At 41.8% G+C, this 26301-nt stretch overlaps 1 protein-coding gene across 1 annotated transcript in view; it reads left to right on the top strand.

The window, feature by feature from the left end:
- The window catches only part of LOC106609931 (uncharacterized protein DDB_G0283357-like), a 66819-nt gene that overhangs the window by 38713 nt on the left and 1805 nt on the right, over nucleotides 1-26301 (top strand). The window contains exon 6 of the mRNA XM_045722608.1: nucleotides 19683-19846. Within this exon, the coding sequence (XP_045578564.1) occupies nucleotides 19683-19846 (164 nt within the window). The remainder of the gene's footprint in view (nucleotides 1-19682; nucleotides 19847-26301) is intronic.

Below are 26301 nucleotides of genomic sequence, written 5' to 3' on the forward strand. Positions count from 1 at the left end.
AGTTTCTATTTGGTATATATATATCGCCCATTCATTGACAGCATTCATTCAGGAAGAGACACAATAGCATCTTGCGATCAACACTTTACACTGTAGCCAAAAGCATAATCAGCGCTCTGCTGTGGTCTGGCGCAATGAAGCAGTGACGCAGAGTAGTGTACTAAACCACAAATTACCTCAATGTCCCGTGGCATAATCTCAAAACCTTTAATTGAAGAACCACTGTAGGCAGACTATTCCATGAAAATGTAGCTCTATAGGACACAGCCCTGCCTCCAGCTGTTTGCCATGAAATTCTAGGGACAATAAGGAGGCCTGCATCTTGTGACCATAGCGTAGGTGTAGGTATGTACAGCAGGACCAAATCAGAGAAAGAGGTAGGAGCAAGCCTATGTAATGCTTTGTAGGTTAGCAGTAAAACCTTGAAATCAGCCCCAGCCTTAACATGAAGCCAGCATAGAGAGGCTAGCACTGGAGTAATATAATAATTTTTTATGGTTCTAGTCAAGATTCAAGCAGCTGTGTTTAGCACTAACTGAAGTTTATTTAGTGCTTTATCCAGGTAGCTGGAGAGCAGAGCATTGCAGTAGTCTAATCTAGAAGTGACAAAAGAATGGATTAGTTTATCTGCATAATTTTTGGACTAAACGTTTCAGAGTTTTGCAATGCTCCGAAGATGGAAAAAAGCTGTCCTTGAAATATTCTTGATAAGTTTGTCAAAAGAGAAATTAAGGTCCAGAGTAACGGCAAGGCTTTTCACCGTTTTATTTGAAAAGACTTTGCAACCATCACGATTAATTGTCAGATCGAACAGATCTCTTTGTTTCTTGGAACCTAGAACTAGCATCTCTGTTTTGTCTGAGTTTAAATGTAAAACATTTACCGCCATCCACTTCCTTATGTCTGAAACACAGGCTTCCAGGGTAGGCAATTTTGGGGCTTCACCATGTTTCATCGAAATGTACAAGCTGTGTGTCGTCCGCATAGCAGTGAATGTTGACATTGTGTTTCCCAAATGACATCACCAAGAGGTCAAATATATAGTGAAAACAATAGTCGTTCTAAAACAGAACCTTGAGGAACACCAAAACTTACAATTGATTTGTCAGAGGACAAATCATCCACAGAGACAATCTGATAGCTTTCGAAAGATAAGAACTCAACCTGGCAGAACTTGTCCGTGTAGACCAATTAGGGTTTCTAATCTCTCCAAAAGAAGATGGTGATTGATGGTGTCAAAAGCGGCAGTAAGATCTAGGAGCACGAGGACAGACTCAGAGCCTTGGTCTGACGCAATTAAAAAGGTAATTTGCCACCTTCACAAGTGCAGTCTCAGTGCTATTATGGGGTCTTCAGGCAACAGCTTTTTCTAAAATGTTTCAGAGGAATGGGATATTCGATACAGGCCGATAGTTTAAAGAACATTTCCAGGTCAAGGTTTGGCTTTTTCAAGTGAGGCTTTATTACTTCCACATTTACTATGTTCAACATAGGAGGGCCAAGCACAGGAAGTAGCTCTTTCAGTAGTTTAGTTTAAATAGGGTCCAGTATGCAGCGTGAAGGTTTAGAGGCCATGACTATTTTCATGAATGTGTCAAGAGGTACAGGATTAAAAAACTTGAGTGTCTCCATTGATCCAACTTACATTTACATTTACGTCATTTAGCAGACGCTCTTATCCAGAGCGACTTACAAATTGGTGCATTCAACTTCCTGGCAGTTCTGTACAGACTCAGGACAACTGAGCTTTGGAGAAATACGCAGATTGAAAGAGCAGTCAGTAATTTTCTTTCTAAAAATCATGATCTTTACATCAAAGAAGTTCATGAATTCATCACTGCTGAAGTGAAATCCATCCTCTCTTGGGGAATGCTGCTTTTTAGTTAGCTTTGCGACAATATCACATTTTTGGGAGGGGATTGTCCTTATTCTCCTCAATTAGGTTGGGAAAAATAGGATAATCGAGCAGTTGTGAGGGTTCTTCGATATTGCACGGTACTGTCTTCCCAAGTTAGTCGTAAGACTTCTAGTTTGTTGGAGCGCCATTTTCATTCCAATTTTCTGGAAGGTTGCTTCAGGGCTCTGGTATTTTCTGTATACCAGGGAGCTAAAACAGGGAGCTAAAACAAATGTTTTTGTTTTTAGGGGTGCAACTGCATCTAGGGTATTACGCAAGGTTCAATTTAGATCCTCATTTAGGTGGTTAACGGATGTCTGTATTCAAACGTCCTTGTGTAGGTGGAGGGCAGTGGAGGCTGGTGACTTGAAAAATTGAGCAGGATGGGAGACCGACGGTATAGGCGTGGAAGGCACGGAGACAACAAAGTGTGTTTCAAAAATCATCAATGACTAATTATTTTAACCAAAGACATTTATAGTACAATATTATGGGGAATGAGAGGGCTACTTACACAGTGTTGGAAAGAGATCACAGCAGTGATTGAATGAGGGTGTGAGGCATGAGTTGAGGTGTTCAGAGGCTTGACCAGTGCAGGATAGGACTTAATTGGGAAGACAAAAAACAATAACACAACACACTACACAGTTAGACAAAAGAGCTATGAATGAGTTAGTCCAAGCAAGGAGTAAAATCATTAATGTGTAATAATGGGATTATTTTTGTGTATGTGATAGACTCTACATATAGTAATGAGAGAAAATTGTTATAGGAACTCACAGTGCTTGGAGAGGAAACATTCAATGTGCCAGTAAATGAGCGGGTACATTAGACATGGCTTCAGTTCAACTCATGAGAGAGTTGACAATGGTAGTGGAGTAGAGTGGTCATCACCTCTTAATGAGGGAACAGGAGACTTAGCTGTAAATACAAATAGCAGACACATTCCATTACAGCTGTGCCATTGTAGGTTTGGACAACGAGTTTCTCTATGAAGTCAAAAACAGACTGCGCATCTCACCCACTTGACACATCAAAGTATCCCAAGAAATGGGGGTGGCAGGTACCCTAGTGGTTAGAGTGCTGGACTAGTAACCAAAAGGTTGCAAGATCAAATCTCCAAGCTGACAAGTAAAAATCTGTCGTTCTGCCCCTGAACAAGGCAGTTAACCCACTGTTTCTAGGCTGTCATTGTAAATAAGAATTTGTTCTTAACTGACTTGCCTAAAGGTAAAAAAAACCATTCCTGAATAAAGCCCTGATCATCCACATACATTTACATTACATTTAAGTCATTTAGCAGACGCTCTTATCCAGAGCGACTTACAAAATGACATACCATGGTGATAAGTGACAATACCAAGCAGAATGGCAGTGGTGCAAGTTTTACCCCCTAGGCCTGGAGTTTTTCCTTATATGTTAACCTAACTAGGAAAACTCTGGACCCTATAAGGTATTACAGTGATTAATCAGTTGTAAAAAGCTTTCATATGGGCTATGATGGGACCTGGGGGGATGAAACCCCTGTCAAACTGCAGCTACCTTGTTCATATAAATTAGATTTTGACCATATTACGAAGGGGATTTCTACCCAGACATATAGACAACAGAACTCACAGGGCTGAGCTTGCTTTATGCATGTTGGCATCATGCGGGCCTATGCGACTGTAGGCCTTATAAAACCTTTACTCACATCTATAACCACTATTATGTCGACTGATTAATAATCATTTTGGATTAAAAATGTATAGGCAACCTGTCACGTCTGCTTCCGCTCTTCCTCTCCCCCCTGCATCACTCACTCCTACCATCAATTACGCACACCTGCCTTCCCTCGTCACACGCTTCAGCATTTATTGGACTCACTTATCATCTGTTTATTACCTCCCATACAGCATGTCAGATTTCTAATGTTTAGGTGTAGAGTTTTTGCTTTGTGTCTGTCCGGAGTGATTATGTGTTATCATCTCAAATAAATAAATACCGGAGGAAAGTGGAAAGCCAACTTGAGCGCACGCGAAAAATGCGTTGCCTCAACCTCTCCGGTTAATCTACATTTTAATGGATGACGCGATGGAAGCTATCAAATCATTCGGAAAAGACAGTCGAAAGTTCGATATGTGGGTATGTATATGCTCCCTGCTTTTGTTTTGCCGTTTAGCTGAAGGATCGATGTTCTTCAGGTCATTGTTCCCACCTTTCGACCAAGGCTCAGACTTTCCAAAAAGCAGGCAAGGTCAGCAATACAGGCGGCTTGATGAATGACTGTTAACCAGCTATACTTTTGATACCAGTTGATATTGAACGCCCTCACCTTTTCATCCTTCTTCATGAAACTTATCTCAGGCAGAGGTCGACCCTCACTTTTAATTCGCCCTTTTCTGTGTACCCCAGAGAATGAAAGGGGTTCTCCAACAAAAAGTCCATAACATTTTTGGCAGAGAAAACTGCACATTCGCGCTGGTAGCTAGCTAGCTACTGAAGTTAGCAAAGCTAACTTTAAGCAACTTTTTATAAATTGCACTAAATGGACACAAAAATAATGTTATAAAACCAAGAAAACTATTTATAATAGACCTCTTCTGTCTCCTGTAATTTGAAAAAACTAATTTGAATTGAATAATATCCAAAAAATGCTCAGCTATCACTCTGAATCTCTATCCAACAATGTCAGCAAGTTACTCAACACATAGAAACCCCATGTGGCACAATCCCAATACAACACACAAGGTTCATTCTCTGATCCTAATTCTCTGATTGGATGGACAACATGTCAGTTAATACTGCAAAAACTTTGATTGGGTGGAGGACGTCCTTTGGAAGTGGTCATAATTACCATGTATGTCTATAGAAGAGGGTGAGGCCTACTAGCCTCCTAGGTTTTGTATTGAGGTCAATATAGCCAAAGGAGGACGGAAGCTAGCTATACTCCGGCTACACCATGGTGCTACCCCAGACAGTGCTGTTGAAGTTACTGTATACCTTCATTGCAAAACAGTGTATTTTAATCCATTATTTCGTGACATATGAATATATTTAGTATAATTTTATCTAAAAATGATCACCTAGTTTAGTTTATGTTTTTATTTTTATGAAATTTCACTGAGGAGGATGGTGCTCCCCTTCCTCCTCTGAGGAGCCTCCGCTGGTGGAGGGACTCTGGAAGGGCATCTAGGAATCCTTGGGTTGTCCGAGAATTTGTGGAAAAAGACACATCTTTATAAGAGTTATAATGTTGATACTGTTTGAATAAGAAAAACCCTAATTAAGGTCTTAGTACAGTATGTCTAATATGGAATAATAAAGGCCTTTAAGACCACATTATAATACATAGGGGATATTGATTTGTATTGGAGTGCGGTCTTATCTTGTCCTTAGACTGCATAGAGGGTAAGGAAACCAATATGTCGTTTTTTAAAGGGGAGCTGGTTTTTCTCCTCCTCATAAAGAAAATTGAGATTTACGTCTTGGGAGTGTGGTTTGATATGGTTGTTTGTTCCTCGTCCCTCACCATTGTTGAGGAGCCACCATACTATCTATGACTTTGGCTAAGGAATGACAGTTGTGCTTGCGATGCTAACGTCAGCTCACGAATATGTGGATGTTTGAGTTGGGGGGGAAAACCAAGCTGTTTATAAAGAACATGTCTCGCTCTTTCAACACAACATTGGCGACGATGTATTACTCAATTGGTTCTGCTGTCTGTAAAGAAATGCGAGGGCTGTAGGATGATCCTGCAGCTATGATTAGATAGCTTGCAGCCGTGCTGCACTGCAGCACGTGCAGCTGTGCTCCAATGATTTGGGTGATGCCAAGTAGTGGTCCTGTGTTAGTGGGCATGTGGGCAGCTTTGAAATCTAAACCCAAAACAAGGAAAACTGTGACATCCTTGATTCCTTAAATCTCACAAAATCAGTTTAGGAAAATACTGAAATTATGACCACAGTTGTACGGCTTACATTTTCTTTGTGTCCATTTTGGGAATACAGTTGATATTTATGACTACTATCAATGACATATAGGCCGTTTTCAACCAGAGAAGTTGTTTTTCTCTTTAAAATGGGTGAACTATTCCTTTACATTTAAAAGAGATCGTTCAGCAAAATGTATGTTTGGGGCAAATTCCTCTTACCTTGAGTTGTGTCTGTGGGCCATTAATTTCTAAACCTGTTTTTGCTTTGTCATTATGGGGTATTGTGTGTTGATTGACGAGGGGGGGGCAAAAACAATTTAATGATCATTCTTTTTTATTTATGATATTTTCTGTTGGCCACAAACTTTCTCAAGCAGGTATTACTGTGCATCACTTGGGGCAAAAGATACATACCCCACATAGGCCTAAATGTAAGAAAAGAAATGTGCCTTACTATGTTCTGAAATGGCATGTAGAGCTCTGGTGGAACTCATCGAAACTCTGCAAAGATGCCAAGAAACAACATTTGATTTAGACGTGTGGAATGAAAAATTTTGTGATATTATATACAGTTGAAGTCGGAAGTTTACATACACTTAGTCATTAAAATTTGTTTTTTAACCACTCCACACATTTCTTGTTAACAAACTATCGTTTTGGCAAGTCGGTTAGGACATATACTTTGTGCATGAAACAAATCATTTTTCCAACAATTGCTACAGACAGATTATTTCACTGTATCACAATTCCAGTGGGTCAGAAGTTTACATGCACTGAGTTGACTGTTTTTTTAAACAGCTTGGAAAATTCCAGAAAATGATTATATGGCTTTAGAAGCTTCTGATAGGCTAATTGACATACTTTGAGTCAATTGAAGGTGTACATGTGGATGTATTTCAAGGCCTACCTTCAAACTCAGTGCCTCTTTGCTAGACATCATGGGAAAATCAAAAGAAATCAGCCAAGACCTCAGAAAAAAAATTGTAGACCTCCACAAGTCTGGTTCATCCTTGGGAGCAATTTCCAAATGCCTGAAGGTACCACGTTCATCTGTACAAACAATAGTACTCAAGTAAAAACACCATGGGACCACGCAGCCATCATACCGCTCAAGAAGGAGACGCATTCTGTCTCCTAGAGATAAACGTACTTTGGTGCGAAAAGTGCAAATCAATTCCAGAACAACAGCAAAGGACCTTGTGAAGATTTTTGGAGGAAACAGGTACATAAGTATATATTTCCACAGTAAAACAAGTTCTATGTCGACATAACCTGAAAGGCCGCTCAGCAAGGAAGAAGCCACTGCTCCAAAACCGCCATAAAAAAAGCCAGACTACAGTTTGCAACTGCACATGGGGACAACGATCATACTTTTTGGAGAAATGTCCTCTGGTCTGATGAAACAAATATAGAACTGTTTGGCCATAATGACCATCATTATGTTTGCAGGAAAAAGGGGGAGGCTTGCAAGCCGAAGAACACCATCCCAACCGTGAAGCACGGAGGTGGCAGCATCATGTTGTGGGGGTGCTTTGCTACAGGAGGGTCTGGTGCACTTCACAAAATAGATGGCCTCATGAGGCAGGGAAATTATGTGGATGTATTGAAGCAACATCTCAAGACATCAGTCAGGAAGTTAATACTTGGTCGCAAATGGTTCTTCCAAATGGACAATGACCCCAAGCATACTTCCAAAGTTGTGGCAAAATGGCTTAAGGACAACAAAGTCAATGTATTGGAGTGGCTATCACACAGCCCTGACCTCAATCCTATAGAAAATGTGTGGGCAGAACTGAAAAATCGTGTGCAAGCAAGGAGGCCTACAAACCTGACTGAGTTACTCCAGCTCTGTCAGGAGGAATGGGCCAAAATCCACCCAACTTATTGTTGGAAGCTTGTGGAAGCCTACTCAAAACTTTTGACCCAAGTTAAACAATTTAAAGGCAATGCTACCAAATACTAATTAAGTGTATGTAAACTTCTGACCCACTGGGAATATGATGAAAGAAAGAAATGCTGAAATATATACTGCTCAAAAAAATAAAGGGAACACTTAAACAACACATCCTAGATCTGAATGAAAGAAATAATCTTATTAAATACTTTTTTCTTTACATAGTTGAATGTGCTGACAACAAAATCACACAAAAATAATCAATGGAAATCCAATTTATCAACCCATGGAGGTCTGGATTTGGAGTCACACTCAAAATTAAAGTGGAAAACCACACTACAGGCTGATCCAACTTTGATGTAATGTCCTTAAAACAAGTCAAAATGAGGCTGAGTAGTGTGTGTGGCCTCCACGTGCCTGTATGACCTCCCTACAACGCCTGGGCATGCTCCTGATGAGGTGGCAGATGGTCTCCTGAGGGATCTCCTCCCAGACCTGGACTAAAGCATCCGCCAACTCCTGGACAGTCTGTGGTGCAACGTGGCGTTGGTGGATGGAGCGAGACATGATGTCCCAGATGTGCTCAATTGGATTCAGGTCTGGGGAACGGGCGGGCCAGTCCATAGCATCAATGCCTTCCTCTTGCAGGAACTGCTGACACACTCCAGCCACATGAGGTCTAGCATTGTCTTGCATTAGGAGGAACCCAGGGCCAACCGCACCAGCATACGGTCTCACAAGGGGTCTGAGGATCTCATCTCGGTACCTAATGGCAGTCAGGCTACCTCTGGCGAGCACATGGAGGGCTGTGCGGCCCCCCAAAGAAATGCCACCCCACACCATGACTGACCCACCGCCAAACTGGTCATGCTGGAGGATGTTGCAGGCAGCAGAACGTTCTCCACGGCGTCTCCAGACTCTGTCACGTCTGTCATGTGCTCAGTGTGAACCTGCTTTCATCTGTGAAGAGCACAGGGCGCCAGTGGCGAATTTGCCAATCTTGGTGTTCTCTGGCAAATGCCAAACGTCCTGCACGGTGTTGGGCTGTAAGCACAACCCCCACCTGTGGACGTCGGGCCCTCATACCACCCTCATGGAGTCTGTTTCTGACCGTTTGAGCAGACACATGCACATTTGTGGCCTGCTGGAGGTCATTTTGCAGGGCTCTGGCAGTGCTTCTCCTGCTCCTCCTTGCACAAAGGCGGAGGTAGCGGTCCTGCTGCTGGGTTGTTGCCCTCCAACGGCCTCCTCCACGTCTCCTGATGTACTGGCCTGTCTCCTGGTAGCGCCTCCATGCTCTGGACACTACGCTGACAGACACAGCAAACCTTCTTGCCACAGCTTGCATTGATGTGCCATCCTGGATGAGCTGCACTACCTGAGCCACTTGTGTGGGTTGTAGACTCCGTCTCATGCTACCACTAGAGTTAAAGCACCGCCAGCATTCAAAAGTGACCAAAACATCAGCCAGGAAGCATAGGAACTGAGAAGTGGTCTGTGGTCCCCACCTGCAGAACCACTCCTTTATTGGGGGTGTCTTGCTAATTCCTATAATTTCCACCTGTTGTCTGTTCTATTTCCACAACAGCATGTGAAATTTATTGTCAATCAGTGTTGCTTCCTAAGTGGACAGTTTGATTTCACAGAAGTGTGATTGACTTGGAGTTACATTGTGTTGTTTAAGTGTTCCCTTTATTTTTTTGAGCAGTGTATATTTAGAAAATGTATTTCAGTCTGATATGAGTTTCCATAACTACGCATCACTTGCACTATGCAGTATATAAAAAAAAATATATGTTTTACTGACAAATTTTTCTGACAAATTGATGACAAAAAGAAACAATACATTATATTACACTGGACCGGTCCCATCCCTTGACCCTTCCCCCAACCCTACAGTGTGGGTTACATGTCAATGTCACCTCTCAGCAAATGACTGTCACTCAAGTCAGAGCCTGTAGTATAACACAGAGTAAATATGGATATTCAGAACTTATTCTGAAAGAGAGCAAGTTGAGCATGAGCAGTAACGAACAGTGCTGGTTCAAAGATAAACGCAACATGCAACGATTTCAACATTTTTTCTGAGTTACAGTTCATATAAGGAAATCAGCTAATTTAAATAAATCCATGAGGCCCTAATCTATGGATTTCACGTGACTGGGATACAGATTTGCGTCTGTTGATCACAGATACCTTAAAAAAATAAAGTTAGGGGCTTGGATCAGAGCATCCTAAACAAGCTCAATGGGTGTCATGTCTGGTGAGTATGCAGGCCATGGAAGAACTGGGACATTTTCAGCTTCCAGGAATTGTGTACAGATCCTTGCAAAATGGGGCCATGCATTATCATGCTGAAACATGAGGTGATTGTGGCGGATGAATGGCACAAAAATGGGCCTCAGGATCTCATCACGGTATCTCTGTGCATTAAAATTGCCATTGATAAAATGCAATCGTGTTCATTGCCCGTAGTTTATGCCTGCCCATACCACAATTCCACCGCCACTATGGGGCACTCTGTTCACAACGTTGACATTAGCAAACCGCTCACCCACACAATGCCAGACATGTGGTCTGTGGTTGTGATGCCGGTTGGACGTACTGACAAATTATCTAAAATAACGTTGGAGGCGGCTTATGGTAGAGAAATTAATATTAAATTATCTAGCAACAGCTCTGGTGGACATTCCTGCAGTCAGCATGCCAATTGCACGCTCCCTCAAAACTTGAGACATTGTGTTGTGTGACAATACTGCACATTTAAAGTGCCCTTTTATTGTCCCCAGCACACGGTGCAGTTGTGTAATAATCATGCTGTTTAATCAGCTTCTTGAAATGTCACACCTGTCAGGTGCGTAGATTATCTTGGCAAAAGAAAAATACTCACTATCAGGTACGCGTTTTTTGCATATAGAACATTTGTGGGATCTTTAATTTCAGCATGAAACATTTGACCAACAGTTTACATGTTACATTTATATTTTTGTTCAGTGTAGTTATTTACTGAGATTCAATCTGTGAAACTGATTTTATCCTAAACGTGAGGTTCAGTTTTAGAACCTATACATTTCATAATGCTTACAGCACAATACCCTTGAATTCAACCTACCTATAGACCTCACGACATCAGTAACCTTTGATCGTTGTATTATGATGGTCCTTACACTGTTTGTCCGGTGTGTGCGTCTATAACCTCTTGACGTTACCCTACGATAGGGGGCGCCACAGCGCATTTTGGAAAAAATTCGTGCCCATTTTCAACGGCCTACTAATCAGACTCAGAAGCTAGGATATGCATATAATTAATACCTGTGGATAGAAAACACCCTAAAGTTTCTAAAACTGTTTGAATGGTGTCTGTGAGTATAACAGAACTCATATGGCAGTCAAAACCCCGAGACCGATTGAACCAGGAAGTGGAATTCTGAATTGTGGACTCAACTTCACGTCGTTGCCTATTATTCACACCGTGATATATCGTTCATTGAGCACTTCCTATTGCTTCCACAAGATGTCGCTAGTCTTTACAAAGTATTTTGAGCCTTCTACTGTCGAAACTCAGTGAATGAGACGCGTTGGAAATTGGTCACAGGGGGGGGCCATCACCATTATGACGCCGGCGGCCCTGTCTACCCCCACCTTTGGAAACATAACTCAAGGGAGTGCTCAGGAATGCATGCAGTGTTTTCCGTCACACCTCTTGGGACTAAATGAGGCAGATCATGACTCTTCCTTCTTCTGATAAATAGAAACTGGAATAGCCTGTTTTTTTGGCATGCCTCAGATACTAATACCAGTGAAATCTATTCAAATCACGGTAACCAAATCTCAAGCGAAATTGATTATTTGGAAACGCTTTATAACTTTCATGATAAGCCATTATGCTTATTTAAACATGTTTACCACTACCATAAATACTGATAAATGTTTTATAAATTATTGTAAATGTTATGCGCTAATGAATTGTAATGTTTATAATGCTTATAAGTGTTTAAGTATTTAAACATTTTCACAAATAATGAAATGTCCTACTTATCCATTAACATTTGCAAAAGATCATTATTGGTTGTTTATGGTCATTCTATATGAATTAAATCCCTTTCTGACTGACCTTCCATACCCCACCCTACCATGAGACATAAATGTCTTCATTACTGCTTTGGTTCAGTTTAATATAATTTGAAAGCTTACAAACAAGGTTGTCAAACTACTTCATAATTTCTTCAATTGTTGCAGTCATTTTTATCTCTAGAAAAAAGAAACGCCTATAAAGGCGAGGTGCTGGCTAGCGGAGTAGAACACTAGAAAATAAAGGAAAGCCGCACACTCTAAGAGCTCAGATGCAAACATTTTATAACCAACGTTTCGACAGCGAAGCTGTCTTCATCAGGGTATCATCACAAACACTGCGAGATTAGTCATTTATATAGTGTCAAGAGACACACAGGTGTTTGTAATCATGGCCAAGTATGGCCTAATATCATTGGTTAACTCAAATATAAAAAAAAATGGAACTTAAAATCAAGAAATTCAACCAAGACAAAAAAGACAAGGCCGAGGATAAAGTCTACTTCTGGAGAAATCCTGACAAAGGAGGTCCTGCTCCTCCCCATGGCAGACGCAGGAGGGATGACACTTACTTTGATCCACCCCCGTCTGACCAACACTCTACAACCAGCGCCTCATCGGCTTCCAGTGGCAGTTTTTTATTCAACGAGAGACTGGGCCAACTGAAGGGCGCAGGTGGCCGCAGGCACGCGCATCGACGAGATGCCGCACCCGACGGGGTAAGAAGAAACGACTATCAGAGGCAGAGGAGACCGTTCACACGGTCCCAGAACCCACGGGACTGAGTGTCTTTAATTTATCAAGCAAGATATTGAGCCCTGCCCATGTCTCTTTGCTTAATAAAGGGTTATCTTTGTGCCTACAACCCAGTGCAACGATTTTGACGTTAAGGTAGACATGTTCAAGTTTTTTAGAAACATCCGTTTAAGGGAATACTTTAGCTCCCCTAATCCTGACACTTCTATTGAACCAGTAGGTTACTTACCTGTACATACTCCGACTCCTTTTAGAAGCAAGAGTTATTTTGTACCTCCAGCCAATCGCAATCACTCTATCGAGACATATTGCAGACTTGTTGAAAAAGATGTTGCTCATCTCCTTAAGAATAAACAGGACTTCAAATCTTTCCATAATTTACCTAAGGATGAAAAACAAGCTTTGCTTGATTTACAATCCGATACGTCAGTCCTTATTCGTCCTGCTGATAAGGGTGGGTCGGTTGTATTCATGGATAGGACAGCTTATGTAAATGAGTGTCATAGACAACTGCTTGACAATACCTTTTACAAGAAACTCAGAAGTGACACTACTTCCCAATTTCAGAATACTATCTTTACTGTCCTAGATGGTTATTTAAATTCTGGTCAGATAACCAAAAAAGAATATGACTTTCTGGCCATTCAACACCCTAAAATTGCCACTTTCTATACTTTGCCGAAATTACACAAGAATGTTACAAACCCTCCAGGGCGCCCTATTGTAGCGGGCATTGATGCAGTAACGGCCCCTCTATCTACTTTTGTTGACTTTTTTATTAGACCACTCGCATAACAGCTCCCCTCCTTTGTAAAGGACACCAGCAGTATGATCTCTATCATTGAATCTCTCGATCCTCTCCCTGATAACACCTTGTTAGTTACTTTTGATGTTGAGTCGTTATACACAAATATTCCACACGAGGGCGGTATTGAAGCCATGGAACATTTTCTTCTGCAACGTGACCCTAATGAGCTACCTTCCAGTGCCTGCATTGTAACGTTGGCTGAAATAGTACTCACACGTAACTATTTCATGTTTCTAAATGATTTCTTTATTCAGACGAAGGGTACTGCTATGGGATCCCCCATGGCTCCTAACTATGCTAATTTGTATGTGGGTTACATGGAGAAACAATCCATTTTCAACCCTCTCAAAAATGTTTTCTTGCCTAAAATCATTATTTGGAAATGGTATATTGACGATATTTTTGTTCTATGGAGGGGTGATGCAGAACTGCTTCAGGCGTTTTATGCTTTTCTTAACTCCTGTTCTGAACATTTGAGATTTACTATGCAATCTGATACACGTCAAATCAGTGTTCTTGATCTTCTGATCTTGTGTGAAAATAATGTTTTATACACTGATCTTTACAGGAAACCTACTGATCGTAACAGTTTGTTGAGGGCTGATAGTTGTCACCCGCTTCCCTTGAAAAATAGTTTGCCCTACAGCCAATTCTGTCGAATCAAAAGAATTTGTATTAAACAATCAGATTTCGACAGAAATATGGCTGAGACTCAGGATAAGTTCAAGGAGAGGGGGTACAACAATGATCAGATTAATATTGCCATTGAGAAAATTCAAAACAAAACGAGACATGACCTTTTTCAAGGTCAGTCTCGCAAAAAGACGCATTCTTGTGTTCTCACTACCCGCTATTCAAAGTGCTCTGAACAAATTAAAGGAATCGTTCACAAACATTGGCACATTCTGAAATATGATGATAGTCTCGGTAATGTGTTTTCTGATCTTCCCCTGGTCGTATTCTCGCGGGGCAGAAATCTCAGAGACCAATTGGTACACTGATTTACCACCCCAAGACATTCCTGAACAACGTCTATTTGCGCCCCTACTGGATGGAAATTACAAGTGTAATGGCTGTGCTCAATGCAATGGCACTTATAAATGTAGATCCTTCAAACACCCCCAAACAGGGAAATCTATCCCAATTAAAGGTGTTATTACGTGTTCCACTAAGGCAGTTATTTATCTTATAACTTGTCCCTGTGGTAAAAATTATGTGGGTAAAACAAAGCGTGAATTAAAAGTACGTATCTCAGAGCACCGTAGCACCATTAGGTGCAAAAACTTGACTTACCCAGTTGCGGCTCACTTTTTGGAAGCAAACCATTCGATTTCGTCTCTGCGTTATATTGGCATCGAACATGTCACCCTCCCGAGGAGAGGGGGTGACCTTGATCATTTATTGTTAAAACGAGAGGCTGCCTGGATCTTTAATTTAAAGACCCTTGCTCCCTTCGGTCTCAACATAGACTTTGATCTGAAGCCATTCTTGTGATTATTGTGATTTTGCCATTGTAATTGTTTGTTAGATACATTTTAGACTACAAATGCTATGATCGTATGCTATCCATTTGTTTGTCTTTTTGTATGTTCTTTGTATGCCATTTTTTTAAATATTTGAGATAACCAATGATATTAGGCCATACTTGGCCATGATTACAAACACCTGTGTGTCTCTTGACACTATATAAATGACTCATCTCGCAGTGTTTGTGATGATACCCTGATGAAGACAGCTTCGCTGTCGAAAAGTTGGTTATTCAATTTTTGCATCTGAGCTCTTAGTGTGCGGCTTTCCTTTATTTTCTAGTCATTTTTATCTCAACATTGAATAATTTCTGTGTAACATTGTTTTCATTTAAAATGTAGAAAAATAAACAAAAAAAGCTATTAAGCAAGATTTTTCTAAAACTGTCTGGGAGTCTTGAGAGGTAAACTGAAAACTAGCTGTTATTGACTGAGAGGTTTGGAACTCTCTTTCTTATTGGTCTATTAGCTAATTTACCTCCTGGTGATGTCACCAGGCAGGCCAAAACTCCATACCACCAAAACACACGTTATTTTAGGGATGGCTGGTAGCCTAGCAGTTAACAATGTTGGGTCAGTAACTGAAAATTCACTGGTTTGAATCTCGAGTCAACTAGGTGAGAAGTCTGTCAATGTGCCCTTAACCCTAATTGCTCCTGTAAGTTGTTCTGGACAAGTAAATTACGAAAATGTAAAATGACATCTCACACTAAAAGGGCGTTATTCACAGTGTTATTCAAACTTCATATTGTGGGAATATACTGAACAAAAATATAAACCCAACATGGAAACTGTTGGTCCAGTGTTTCATGAGCTGAAATCGAAAATCCCAGAATTTTTCCATATGCACCAAAAACATATTTTTTTTAAAATGTTGTGCTCAAATGTTTTACATCCCTGTAAGTGAGCATTTCTCCTTTGTCAAGATAATCCATCCAGCTGATAGGTGGGGCAAGAAGCTGATTAAATAGCATGATCATTGCCCAGATGCACCTTGTGCAGTGGACAATAAAAGGCCACTTTAAATGTGCAGTTTTGTCACAGAACACAATGCCATAAGACAACATTTTGAGCATGTTTTTACTTGAGAAATACAGCACCAAACACCTTAGCTAGACGTTAAACTGTGCGAATAAAACCTACTCGTCAAAAACATCAAAATTAACTTCCGATATCTTGAGTCTTTGATTCATTTTGACTATTTGGTGGAAGTGATACTTGCTTTGATCCTACGGTGTCTCATGGGGGACAAACATCAGTAACTGCCACATCAAACCACACCCAAAGACTGAAATCTTTTTTTTCTTAATGAGCAACAGAGAAACACATGAGGAATCGGTGCGTTCTATCGCTTTTTAATGTTTCGGCATTCAGGTCCACAAAGTTTATTCCTGACCACTTCTAACATGGGTGGAAGGTTTTGTTCAAATCAAAAGGGTGCAGTCAGAAAATGATTGAAACCATTGGGAACAACCCTGATGATAGTTATTCTAATATGTTACTTATGCTCATTGTTCACTTCTGAGCCTTATGTAAACAGCTCCCTACACTTCCAAATGTAAACATTAGCCTATTGATAAAGACCAAAAGAGGTAACACTTTACATTACAGTATGGGTTAAAGTGGTTACTACATGTAATAGTAAATTACTTGTAACATGGTAACAACACCTAGATACAATGGAAATATTATTTACCCCATATTTTAGAATAATCTATTATAGATTCATGCAACAAAAATAAATACCACAGTTTCATAAGCTTCACATTTTTGGTGTGTTTGTTAAGTGCATGGTTGCAATAGCATTTGATTGTATAAATAGCCTGTATCTGAAATGTCAATAGGAGGCATGTACAATGTGGTATCTATTTTGGCTGCTTCAAATGTCGCATTAATCTATGAAAGCCCTTTTTCATTGTGAACACAAAAAGGCTGTGACAGCGGCATTGAGGCATGGAAGCCAACCTGTTTGGCGGCAGTCTTTTCATCAGCTGTAGTGTTCTTCGGCATTAACACAAAATAAAATGGAGGCAACAAAAGAGTGAGTGACTGAGCAATAGCATCTCCTAACATCAAATCGGGTGTCAAATGAGGGCCCTGGGCATCATTTATAACACTGCTTAACTCTTACACTAAATATCTGCGCTACAGATGGCTATATCGGTCCGCTAATGCAGGACAAGTAAAGGACCAGTGCACTACTTTTGTGAAAAAAGGAAAACAATGTATTTTTTCAGGGGGTACTGCAGCAACGTCAGCACGCTTACAACACATTCTTATTTACAATGACAGCCTACACCGGCCAAACCAGGACGACGCTGGGCCAATTGTGCACCGCCCTATGGGACTCCCAATCACGGCCGGTTGGGAAACAGCCTGGAATTGAACTAGGGTGTCTGTAGTGACGCCTCAAGCACTGAGATGCAGTGCCTCAGACCGCTGCGCCACTCAGGAGGCTATGACTAGGCCTAGTGGTAACCTACACATTTCAATGAAATTAGATAAACTGTCTGTTCACCTGTAAATTCTACTGTATGTTATAAACCGCACACCCTTTCGGAATGCAAAGATCAAAAACTTGAAATTAGAATGGCCCATTTAATAGGCCCAATTACAGTACATTTGGCTAGTTTTCATACCCCTTCCCTTTTTGCTAATTTTGTTAAGTTGCAGCCTTATTCTAAAATTGATTAAATAAACACATTTTTATAACGACACAGGGCGAGACCCAGACACAGGAGGCATATTGTTTGAGTCTCTGATATTAAAATACAAGGGGCAGGCAATAGGCAGGTCGAGGACATGCAGAAGTTCATTAACCAGGTCGGAGTCCGAAAGGTACAGGGGGCAGGCAGGCTCGAGGTCAGGGCAAGCTGAACGGTCAGGCAGGCGGTCTCAGTGTCAGGGCAGGCAGAACAAGTCGGAACTGGGAGGGCTAGAAAACAGAGACTAGGAAAAACACGTTGGTAGGCTTGACAAGACAAGACAAACTGGCAACATACAAACAGAGAACACGGGTATAAATACACTGGGGATAATGGGGAAGATGGGCGACACCTGGAGGGGGGTGGAGGCAAGCACAAAGACAGGGGAAACAGATCAGGGTGGGGTAGAGACAAGCACAGACAGGTGAAACAGATCAGGGTGTGACAATTTTCCTCATCAATCTACATTCAATACCCCGTAATGACAAAGCGAAAACAGGTTTTTATACATTTTTGCAAATGTCTTTGCATAAGTATTCAGACCCTTTGCTATGAGACTCGAAATTCGAGCTCAAGGTGCATCCTGTTTCCATTTATCATCCTTGAGATTTTTCTACAACTTCATTGGAGTCCACCTGTGGTAAATTCAATTGATTGGACATGATTTGGAAAGGCACACACCTGTCTATATAAGGTCTCACAATTGACAGTCCATGTCAGAGCAAAAACCAAGCCATGAGGTAGAAGGATTTGTTCGTAGAGCACCGAGACAGGATTGAGTCAAGGCACAGATCAGCGAAGGGTACCAAAACATTTCTGCAGCATTGTAAGGTCCCCAATAACACAACAGCCTCCATCATTCTTAAATGGAAGAAGGTTGGAACCACCAAGACCAGGGCTCCCCAACCCTCTGCCCGGAGTTCTAGCGTCAGTCCAACCCTAATTTAACACACCTGTTCTACTAATTAGCTGCTCAACAAGACCTTAACTAGCTGAATCAGCTACACTTAATTAGGGTTTGACTGAAAACCTACACAATGACAGAGCTCCAGAGTTCCTCTGTGGAGATAGGAGAACCTTCCAGAAGGACAACCATCTCTGCAGCACTCCACCAATCAGGCCTTTATGGTAGAGTGGCCAGACGGAAGCCACTCCACATGACAGCCCACTTAGAGTTTTCCAAAAGGCACTTAAAGGACTCTCAGACCATGAGAAACAAGATTCTCTGGTCTGATGAAACCAAGATTGAACTCTTTGGCCTGAATGCGTAGCGTCACATCTGGAGGAAACCTGGCACCATCGAGGGAAAGATGAACAGAGCAAAGTACAGAGAGATCTTTGATGAAAAACTGCTCCAGAGAGCTCAGGAACTGTCAGTTCCTGACCATAGAAAGCTGTTATTTTTTATGCTAGAGTAGGTCAGGGCGTGACAGGGGGGATTCTAGTTTAGTTTTTCTAAGTTATGTACTAGTTTTGTATTTCTATGTTGGGTTTTTGTTTGGGATGATCTCCAATTAGAAGCAGCTGGTCATCGTTGTTGTCACAATGTAGAGACCAAGGCGCAGCGGGTTGCGTGCTCATAATTATATTTATTATAGCGAACACGGAAAAACAATAAACAAAGAACGACAGCTAACAGATTTGCAGGCTATAACTACAAGCAGTGCAAATACAACTACCCACAAAAACCCAAACCAAACACACACCTATATATAGGACTCTCAATCAGTGGCAACTAGAAACACCTGCCTCCAATTGAGAGTCCAACACCCAAACCTAAACATAGAAAAACTAAACTAGACAGAACGTAGAAATACATACAAAACACAAACCCTCTGCCACATCCTGACCAAAACTAATACAATTACTCCCTCTGCTGGTCAGGACATGACAGTACCACCCCCTAAAGGTGCAGACCTGAATGCACCTAAAAGAAAAGACAAAACCCCCCCAAACAACAAAAATATCCCCCTAAGCTATAGGGAGGGAAGGGAGGGTGGCTGCCGTCAACGACGGCACTGTGCTACACCCCCCCTCCCCAACCCACCTATATTGGAGGCGGCTCAGGTGCGGGACATGGACCACGCTCCACCCTCGGCGTCGCCCACTTAGGTGGCGCCCCTGGCCGCTCCGGAAGACTAGTGGGCACCCCTGACTGCGCCCGACTGGCGGGCGACCCTGGCTGTGCTCGCCTGGCTGCTGACCCTGGCGGCTCCGGCCTGGCTGGCGGCTCCGGCCTGGCTGGCGGCTCCGGCCTGGCTGGCGGCTCCAGACTGGCTGGCGGCTCCAGACTGGCTGGCGGCTCTGGCGGCTCCAGACTGGCTGGCGGCTCTAGCAGGCTCCAGACTGGCTGGCGGCTTCAGACTGGCTGGTGGCTCTGGCGGCTCCAGACTGGCTGGCGGCTCCAGACTGGCTGGCGACTCTGGCGGCTCCAGACTGGCGAGGCTGGGCTGACACACTAGAAGCCTGATGCGCGGGGCTGGTACTGGACGTGTCAGCCTGGAGACACGCACCTCAAGGCTAGTGCGTGTAGCGGGAAACACTGGACCGTAGAGGCGCACTGGCGGTCTCGAGCGCAGGGCTGGCATCACCCCTACTGGCTGGATGCCCACTTTCCCTGGCACATGCGGGGCGCTGAAAATACCAGGCCTCACCACAGCACCCACCCCAAAGCACGGGACCTGTCCAGTATGTCTCTGCCCAAAAAGGGTACGGGGAACTGGCCTGGGGCTCCATTCTCGCCCCGCCAAACTGCCCTTGTGCCCCCCAATTTTTTTTATTGGGGCTGCCTCTCGGGCTCCCTTACCAGCCGTGTTCCCCGGTCCTCGCCAGATTTCCTCCGCTGCTTGGTCCTGTTGTGGTGGGTAGTTCTGTCACAGAACTTTTCGTCGTCAGACGATATAGCGAAATCATCGTCGGAGAACGTGGACCAATACGCAGAGGAGTTAGTGCTCATCATCTTAATTTATTAAATGAATGTGAACACGGAGAAAAAACAAGAAAACGAATAAAGACTAGTGACAGTTTTACAGGCAGAATAAACGCAGTGCAAAATACAACTACCCACCAAAAACCCAAAACAAACACACACCTATATATAGGACTCTCAATCAGAGGCACCTAGAAACACCTGCCTCCAATTGAGAGTCCAACGCCCAAACCTAAACATAGAAAAACTAAACTAGACAGAACGTAGAAATACATACAAAACACAAACCCTCTGCCACGTCCTGACCAAAACTAATACAATTACTCCCTCTGCTGGTCAGGACGTGACAGTTGTCTCTAATTGGAGATCATACTTAAGTAGGTGTTTTTCCCACCTGGGTTTGTGGTGATTGATTTTGAGTTAGTGTATGGTTCACCTCTGCGTCACGGTTTGTTGTTTTTTGTTCTTTAGTTATGTGTATGTATTGCATAGTTTCACAGTGAAAATAAAATGTGGAACGGCACACATGCTGCACTTTGGTCCGCTTCTCCTTACGACAACCGTGACAGGAACTCAGACTGGGGCGAAAGGTTTACCTTCCAACAGGACAACGACCTAAAGCACACAGCGAAGACAACACAGGAGTGGCTTCTGAACAAGTCTCTGAATGTTTTTGAGTGGCCCATTCAGAGCCCAGAATTGAACCCAATTGAACTTCTCTGGAGAGACCTGAAAATAGCTGGGCAGCGACTCTCCCCATCCAACCTGACAGAGCTCGAGAGGATATGCAGAGAAGAATGGGAGAAACTCCCCGAATACAGCTGTGCAAAGCTTGTAGCGTCATACCCAAGAAGACGCAAGGCTGTAATCACTGCCAAAGGTGCTTCAACAAAGTACTGAGTAAAGGGTCTGAGTACTTACATAAATGTGATATTTCAGTTTTTAATATTTCATCAATTTGCACACGTCTGAAAACCTGTTTTTGCTTCGTCATTATGGGGTATTGTGTGTAGATTGATGAGGGGAAAAAATTATTTAATCAATTTTAGAATAAGGCTGTAACGTAACAAAATGTGTAAAAAGTCAAGGGGTCTGAATACTTTCCCGAATGCACTGTAAATGAGATATGCGTATGGTAGTTTGTCATATGGTTTCTTCAGGAATATATACTTATCATGGGCAGAAATCGTGAGAAATGTATTCTGCAATGGTTATGCTATACTCTATGTATAATGTATTATGTTTATAAATTAAATATTGTCCACTCAAGAAATGTGACATTTATAGCACTCAGACGTAGCCTACAAACATCATTGGAAAAGGTGAACCGTCTGTTCTACAGTTACACTGCGCTTCAGATCAGATTGCAAAGAGCAAAATACTTGAAATAGCTTACTGTATTTACCACTGAAGTGGGTCCAATTAAATGAGATGAGATGAATGGTAGCCTAACCTAACTTTGTTTCTGGCCATTTTGAGCCTGTAATTGAACCCACAAATGCTGATGCTTCAGATACTCAACTAGTGTAAAGAAGGCCAGTTTTATTGTTTCTTTAATCAGAATAGCAGTTTTCAGCTGTGCTAACATAATTGCAAAAGGCTTTTCTAATGATCAATTAGCCTTTTAAACTGATAAAGTTGGATTAGCTAACGCAACGTGCCATTGGAACACAGGAGTGATGGTTGCTGATAATGGGCCTCTGTAAGCCTATGTATCTACAGATTAATTCCATTAAAGAAATCTGCTGTTTCCAGCTACAATAGTCATTTACAACATTAACAATGTCTACACTGTATTTCTGATCAATTTGATGTTATTTTAATGGACAAAAAAATTGCTTTTCTTTCAAAAACAAGGACATTTCTAAGTGACCCCAAACTTTTGAACAGTGGTGTATATACAGTTCCAGTTCAAAAGTTTGGACACACCTACAGTACTCATTCCAGGGTTTTTCTTTATTTTTACTATTTTCTACATTGTATAATTATGGTGAAGACATCAAAGCTATTAAATAACACATATGCATAGCATCCAAAAAGTGTTAAACAAATCTAAATATATTTTCAATTATTTGAGATTCCTCAAACTAGCTTTGTCTTGATGACAGCTTTGCACACTCTTGGTATTCTCTCAACCAGCTTCATGAGGTAGTCACCTGGAATGCATGTCAATGAACAGGTATGAAAAAGTTAATTTGTGGAACTTTCCTAAATGCGTTTGAGCCAATCAGCTGTTTTGTGACAAGGTAGGGGTGGTATACAGAAGATAGCCCTATTTGCTAAAAGACCAAATCCATATTATGGCAAGAAAAGCTCAAATAAGCAAAGTTCTTGAAATGTTCAGGATTGACAGTCCATCATTACTTTAAGACATGAAGGTCTGTCAATCCTGAACATTTCAAGAACTTTGGACATTTCTTCAAGTGCAGTCGCAAAAACCATCAAGCACTATGATGAAACTGGCACTCATGAGGACTGCCACAGGAAAGGAAGACCCAGAGTTACCTCTGCTGCATAGGATAAGTTATTAGAGTTACCAGCCTCAGACATTGTCAAGCATTTATTTGGGCTGCGGAGTTCAAGTAACAGACACATCTCAACATCAACTGTTCAGAGGAGACTGTGTGAATCAGGCCATCATGGTTGAATTGCTGAAAAGAAACCACTACTACTGGACACCAGTAGCTTGGGCAAAGAAACACAAGCAATGGACATTAGACTGGTGGAAATCTGTCCTTTGGTCTGATGATTCCAAATTTGAGATTTTTGGTTCCAATCGCCGTGCCTTTGTGAGACGCAGAGTAGGTGAGCGCATGATCTCAGCATGTGTGTTTCCCAATGTGAAGCATGGAGGAGGAGGTGTGCTGGTGTGGGGGTGCTTTTCTGGTGACATTGTGATTTATTTTTAATTCAAGGCACACATAACCAGCATGGCTACCACAGCATTCTGCAGCGATACGCCATCCCATCTGCTTTGCACTGGGACTATCATTTGTTTTTCAACAGGACTGTGTAAGGACTATTTGACCAAGAAGGAGAGTGATGGCTTCCACAATAACCCGACCTCAACCCAATTGAGATAATTTTTATATTCAAATGTAGGAACTGGGCTCTACAGTTTGACTCCACTGCTGTCTCTGGCTCCACACCCACACCATCCAGCCATCTAGATGTGTGAAGGTTAGTGTCTTTTCTGTAGGAAAGCTAATGATCCATCATGTATAACATTCCTGGGAGTGTGTAAACTTAAATATTTTATTACCATAGCATTTTTGTATGTTCACTAAAGTTATGTTCTTGAAAATGTATAAATTGACCAATTTGGCACATTTGAGCAAACTCCTGGCAGACTTGATGCAAAATATTGAGGTAATTCTTCACTGGATCAGTCTGAAACTTTGCACACACACACTGCTGCCATCTTGTGGACAACATCTAAATCACACCTAGGCTCCTGTCTTAATGTATCAAAATCAAATCAAATCAAATGTATTTATATAGCCCTTCTTACATCAGCTGATATCTCAAAGTGCTGTACAGAAACCCAGCCTAAAACCCCAAACAGCAAGCAATGCAGGTGTAGAAGCATGGTGGCTAGGAAAAACTCCCTAGAAAGGCTGGAACCTAGGAAGAAACCTAGAGAGGAACCAGGCTCTGAGGGGTGGCCAGTCCTCTTCTGGCTGTGCCGGGTGGAGATTATAACAGTACATGGCCAAGATGTTCAAACTTTCATAGATGACCAGCAGGGTCAAATAATAATAATCACAGTGGTTGTAGAGGGTGCAACAGGTCAGCACCTCAGGAGTAAATGTCAGTTGGCTTTTCATAACCGATCATTCAGAGTTAGAAACAGCAGGTGCGGTAGAGAGAGAGAGTCGAAAACAGCAGGTACCACGTCTGAAGAGAGACCGAGAGAGAGAGAAAGCGAGAGAGAGAGGAGAAAAAGAGAGAATTAGAGGGAGCATACTTAAATTCACACAGAACATAAGACAGGAGAAATACTCCTAGCCCCCCGACACATAAACTTTTGCAGCATAAATACTGGAGGCTGAGACAGAAGGGGTCGGGAGACACTGTGGCCCCGTCTGACGATAACCCCGGACAGTGACAACCAGGCAGGATATAACCCCACCCACTTTGCCTAAGCACACCCCCTACCACTAGAGGGATATCTTCAACCACTAACTTACTACCCTGAGACAAGGCCGAGTATAGCCCACGAAGATCTCCTCCACGGCACGAAGATGATCCTATGAAAATCACAATACTGCTCATGGGTCCTTTAACATGGAGTAGTGCGCATTGTGACTAGGATGTTATGAGATGGTATTGCTCAGTCACTCACTCTTTTGTTGCCTTTTTTATTTTATGTTAATGCCAAAGAACACTACAGCTGTTGAAAAGATTGCCGCCAAACAGGTTAGCTTCCATGCCTCAATACCGCTGTCACAGAGCCTTTTTGTGTTCACAATGAATAGGTTAAAGGCTCGTTTGAAGCAGCCAAAATAGATACCATACACGCCTGCTGTTGACGTTGCAGATAGAGGTTGTTTGTACAATCAAATGTTATTGCAACCATACACTCAACAGAAGTAAAAAATGTAAAGCTTATGAAACAATGGTTATTTTGTTTATAAAACATTACTTAGTATTTATATTATACTAAAAGTAAAAGTAATATTTCCATTGTTACTATTACATGTTGTTGTTACCATGTTACATGTAATTTAGTATTACCATATAGTTACTACTTGAACCCATACTGTAATGTAAAGTGCTACCTCTTTTGGTCTTTATCAATAGGCTAATGTTTACATTTGGAAGTGTAGGGAGCTGTTCACATAAGGCTCAGAAGTGAACAATGAGCATAATTAACATATTAGAATAACTATCATCAGGGTTGTTCCCTATTATTTCAATCATTTTCTGACTGCACCCTTTTGATTTCAACAAAACCTTCCACCCATGTTAGAAGTGGTCAGGAATAAACTTTTTGGACCTGAATGCCAAAACATTAAAGAGCGACTTAACCACAATGATTCCGCATTTTTTTAATATTTTGCTCATTAAGAAAACAATATTTCAGTCTTTGGTTTTTATGTGGCAGTTACTAATATCTGTAATTAATTTGGGTGTTTTTGACAAGGAAGTTTTAGTTTTACAGTGAGGGGGAAAAAGTATTTGATCCCCTGCTGATTTTGTACGTTTGCCCACTGACAAAGAAATGATCAGTCTATAATTTTAATGGTAGGTTTATTTGAACAGTTAGAGACAGAATAACAACAAAATAATCCAGAAAAATGCATGTCAAAAATGTTATATATTGATTTCCATTTTAATGAGGGAAATAAGTATTTGACACCTCTGCAAAACATGACTTAGTACTTGGTGGTAAAACCCTTGTTGGCAAACACAGAGGTCAGACGTTTCTTGTAGTTGGCCACCAGGTTTGCACACATCTCAGGAGGGATTTTGTCCCACTGCTCTTTGCAGATCTTCTCCAAGTCATTAAGGTCCCTTTGATGCGGTGAAGTTGTCCTGTCCCCTTGGCAGAAAAACACCCCCAAAGCATGTTTCCACCTCCATGTTTGAAGATGGGGATGGTGTTCTTGGGGTCATAGGCAGCATTCCTCCTCCTCCAAACACAGCGAGTTGAGTTGATGCCAAAGAGCTCCATTTTGGTTTCATCTGACCACAACACTTTCACCCAGTTGTCCTCTGAATCATTCAGATGTTCATTGGCAAACTTCAGACGGGCATGTATATGTGCTTTCTTGAGCAGGGGGACCTTGCGGGCGCTGC

Source organism: Salmo salar, chromosome ssa08 (assembly GCF_905237065.1).
Source record: "Salmo salar chromosome ssa08, Ssal_v3.1, whole genome shotgun sequence".
Taxonomy (NCBI): domain Eukaryota; kingdom Metazoa; phylum Chordata; class Actinopteri; order Salmoniformes; family Salmonidae; genus Salmo; species Salmo salar.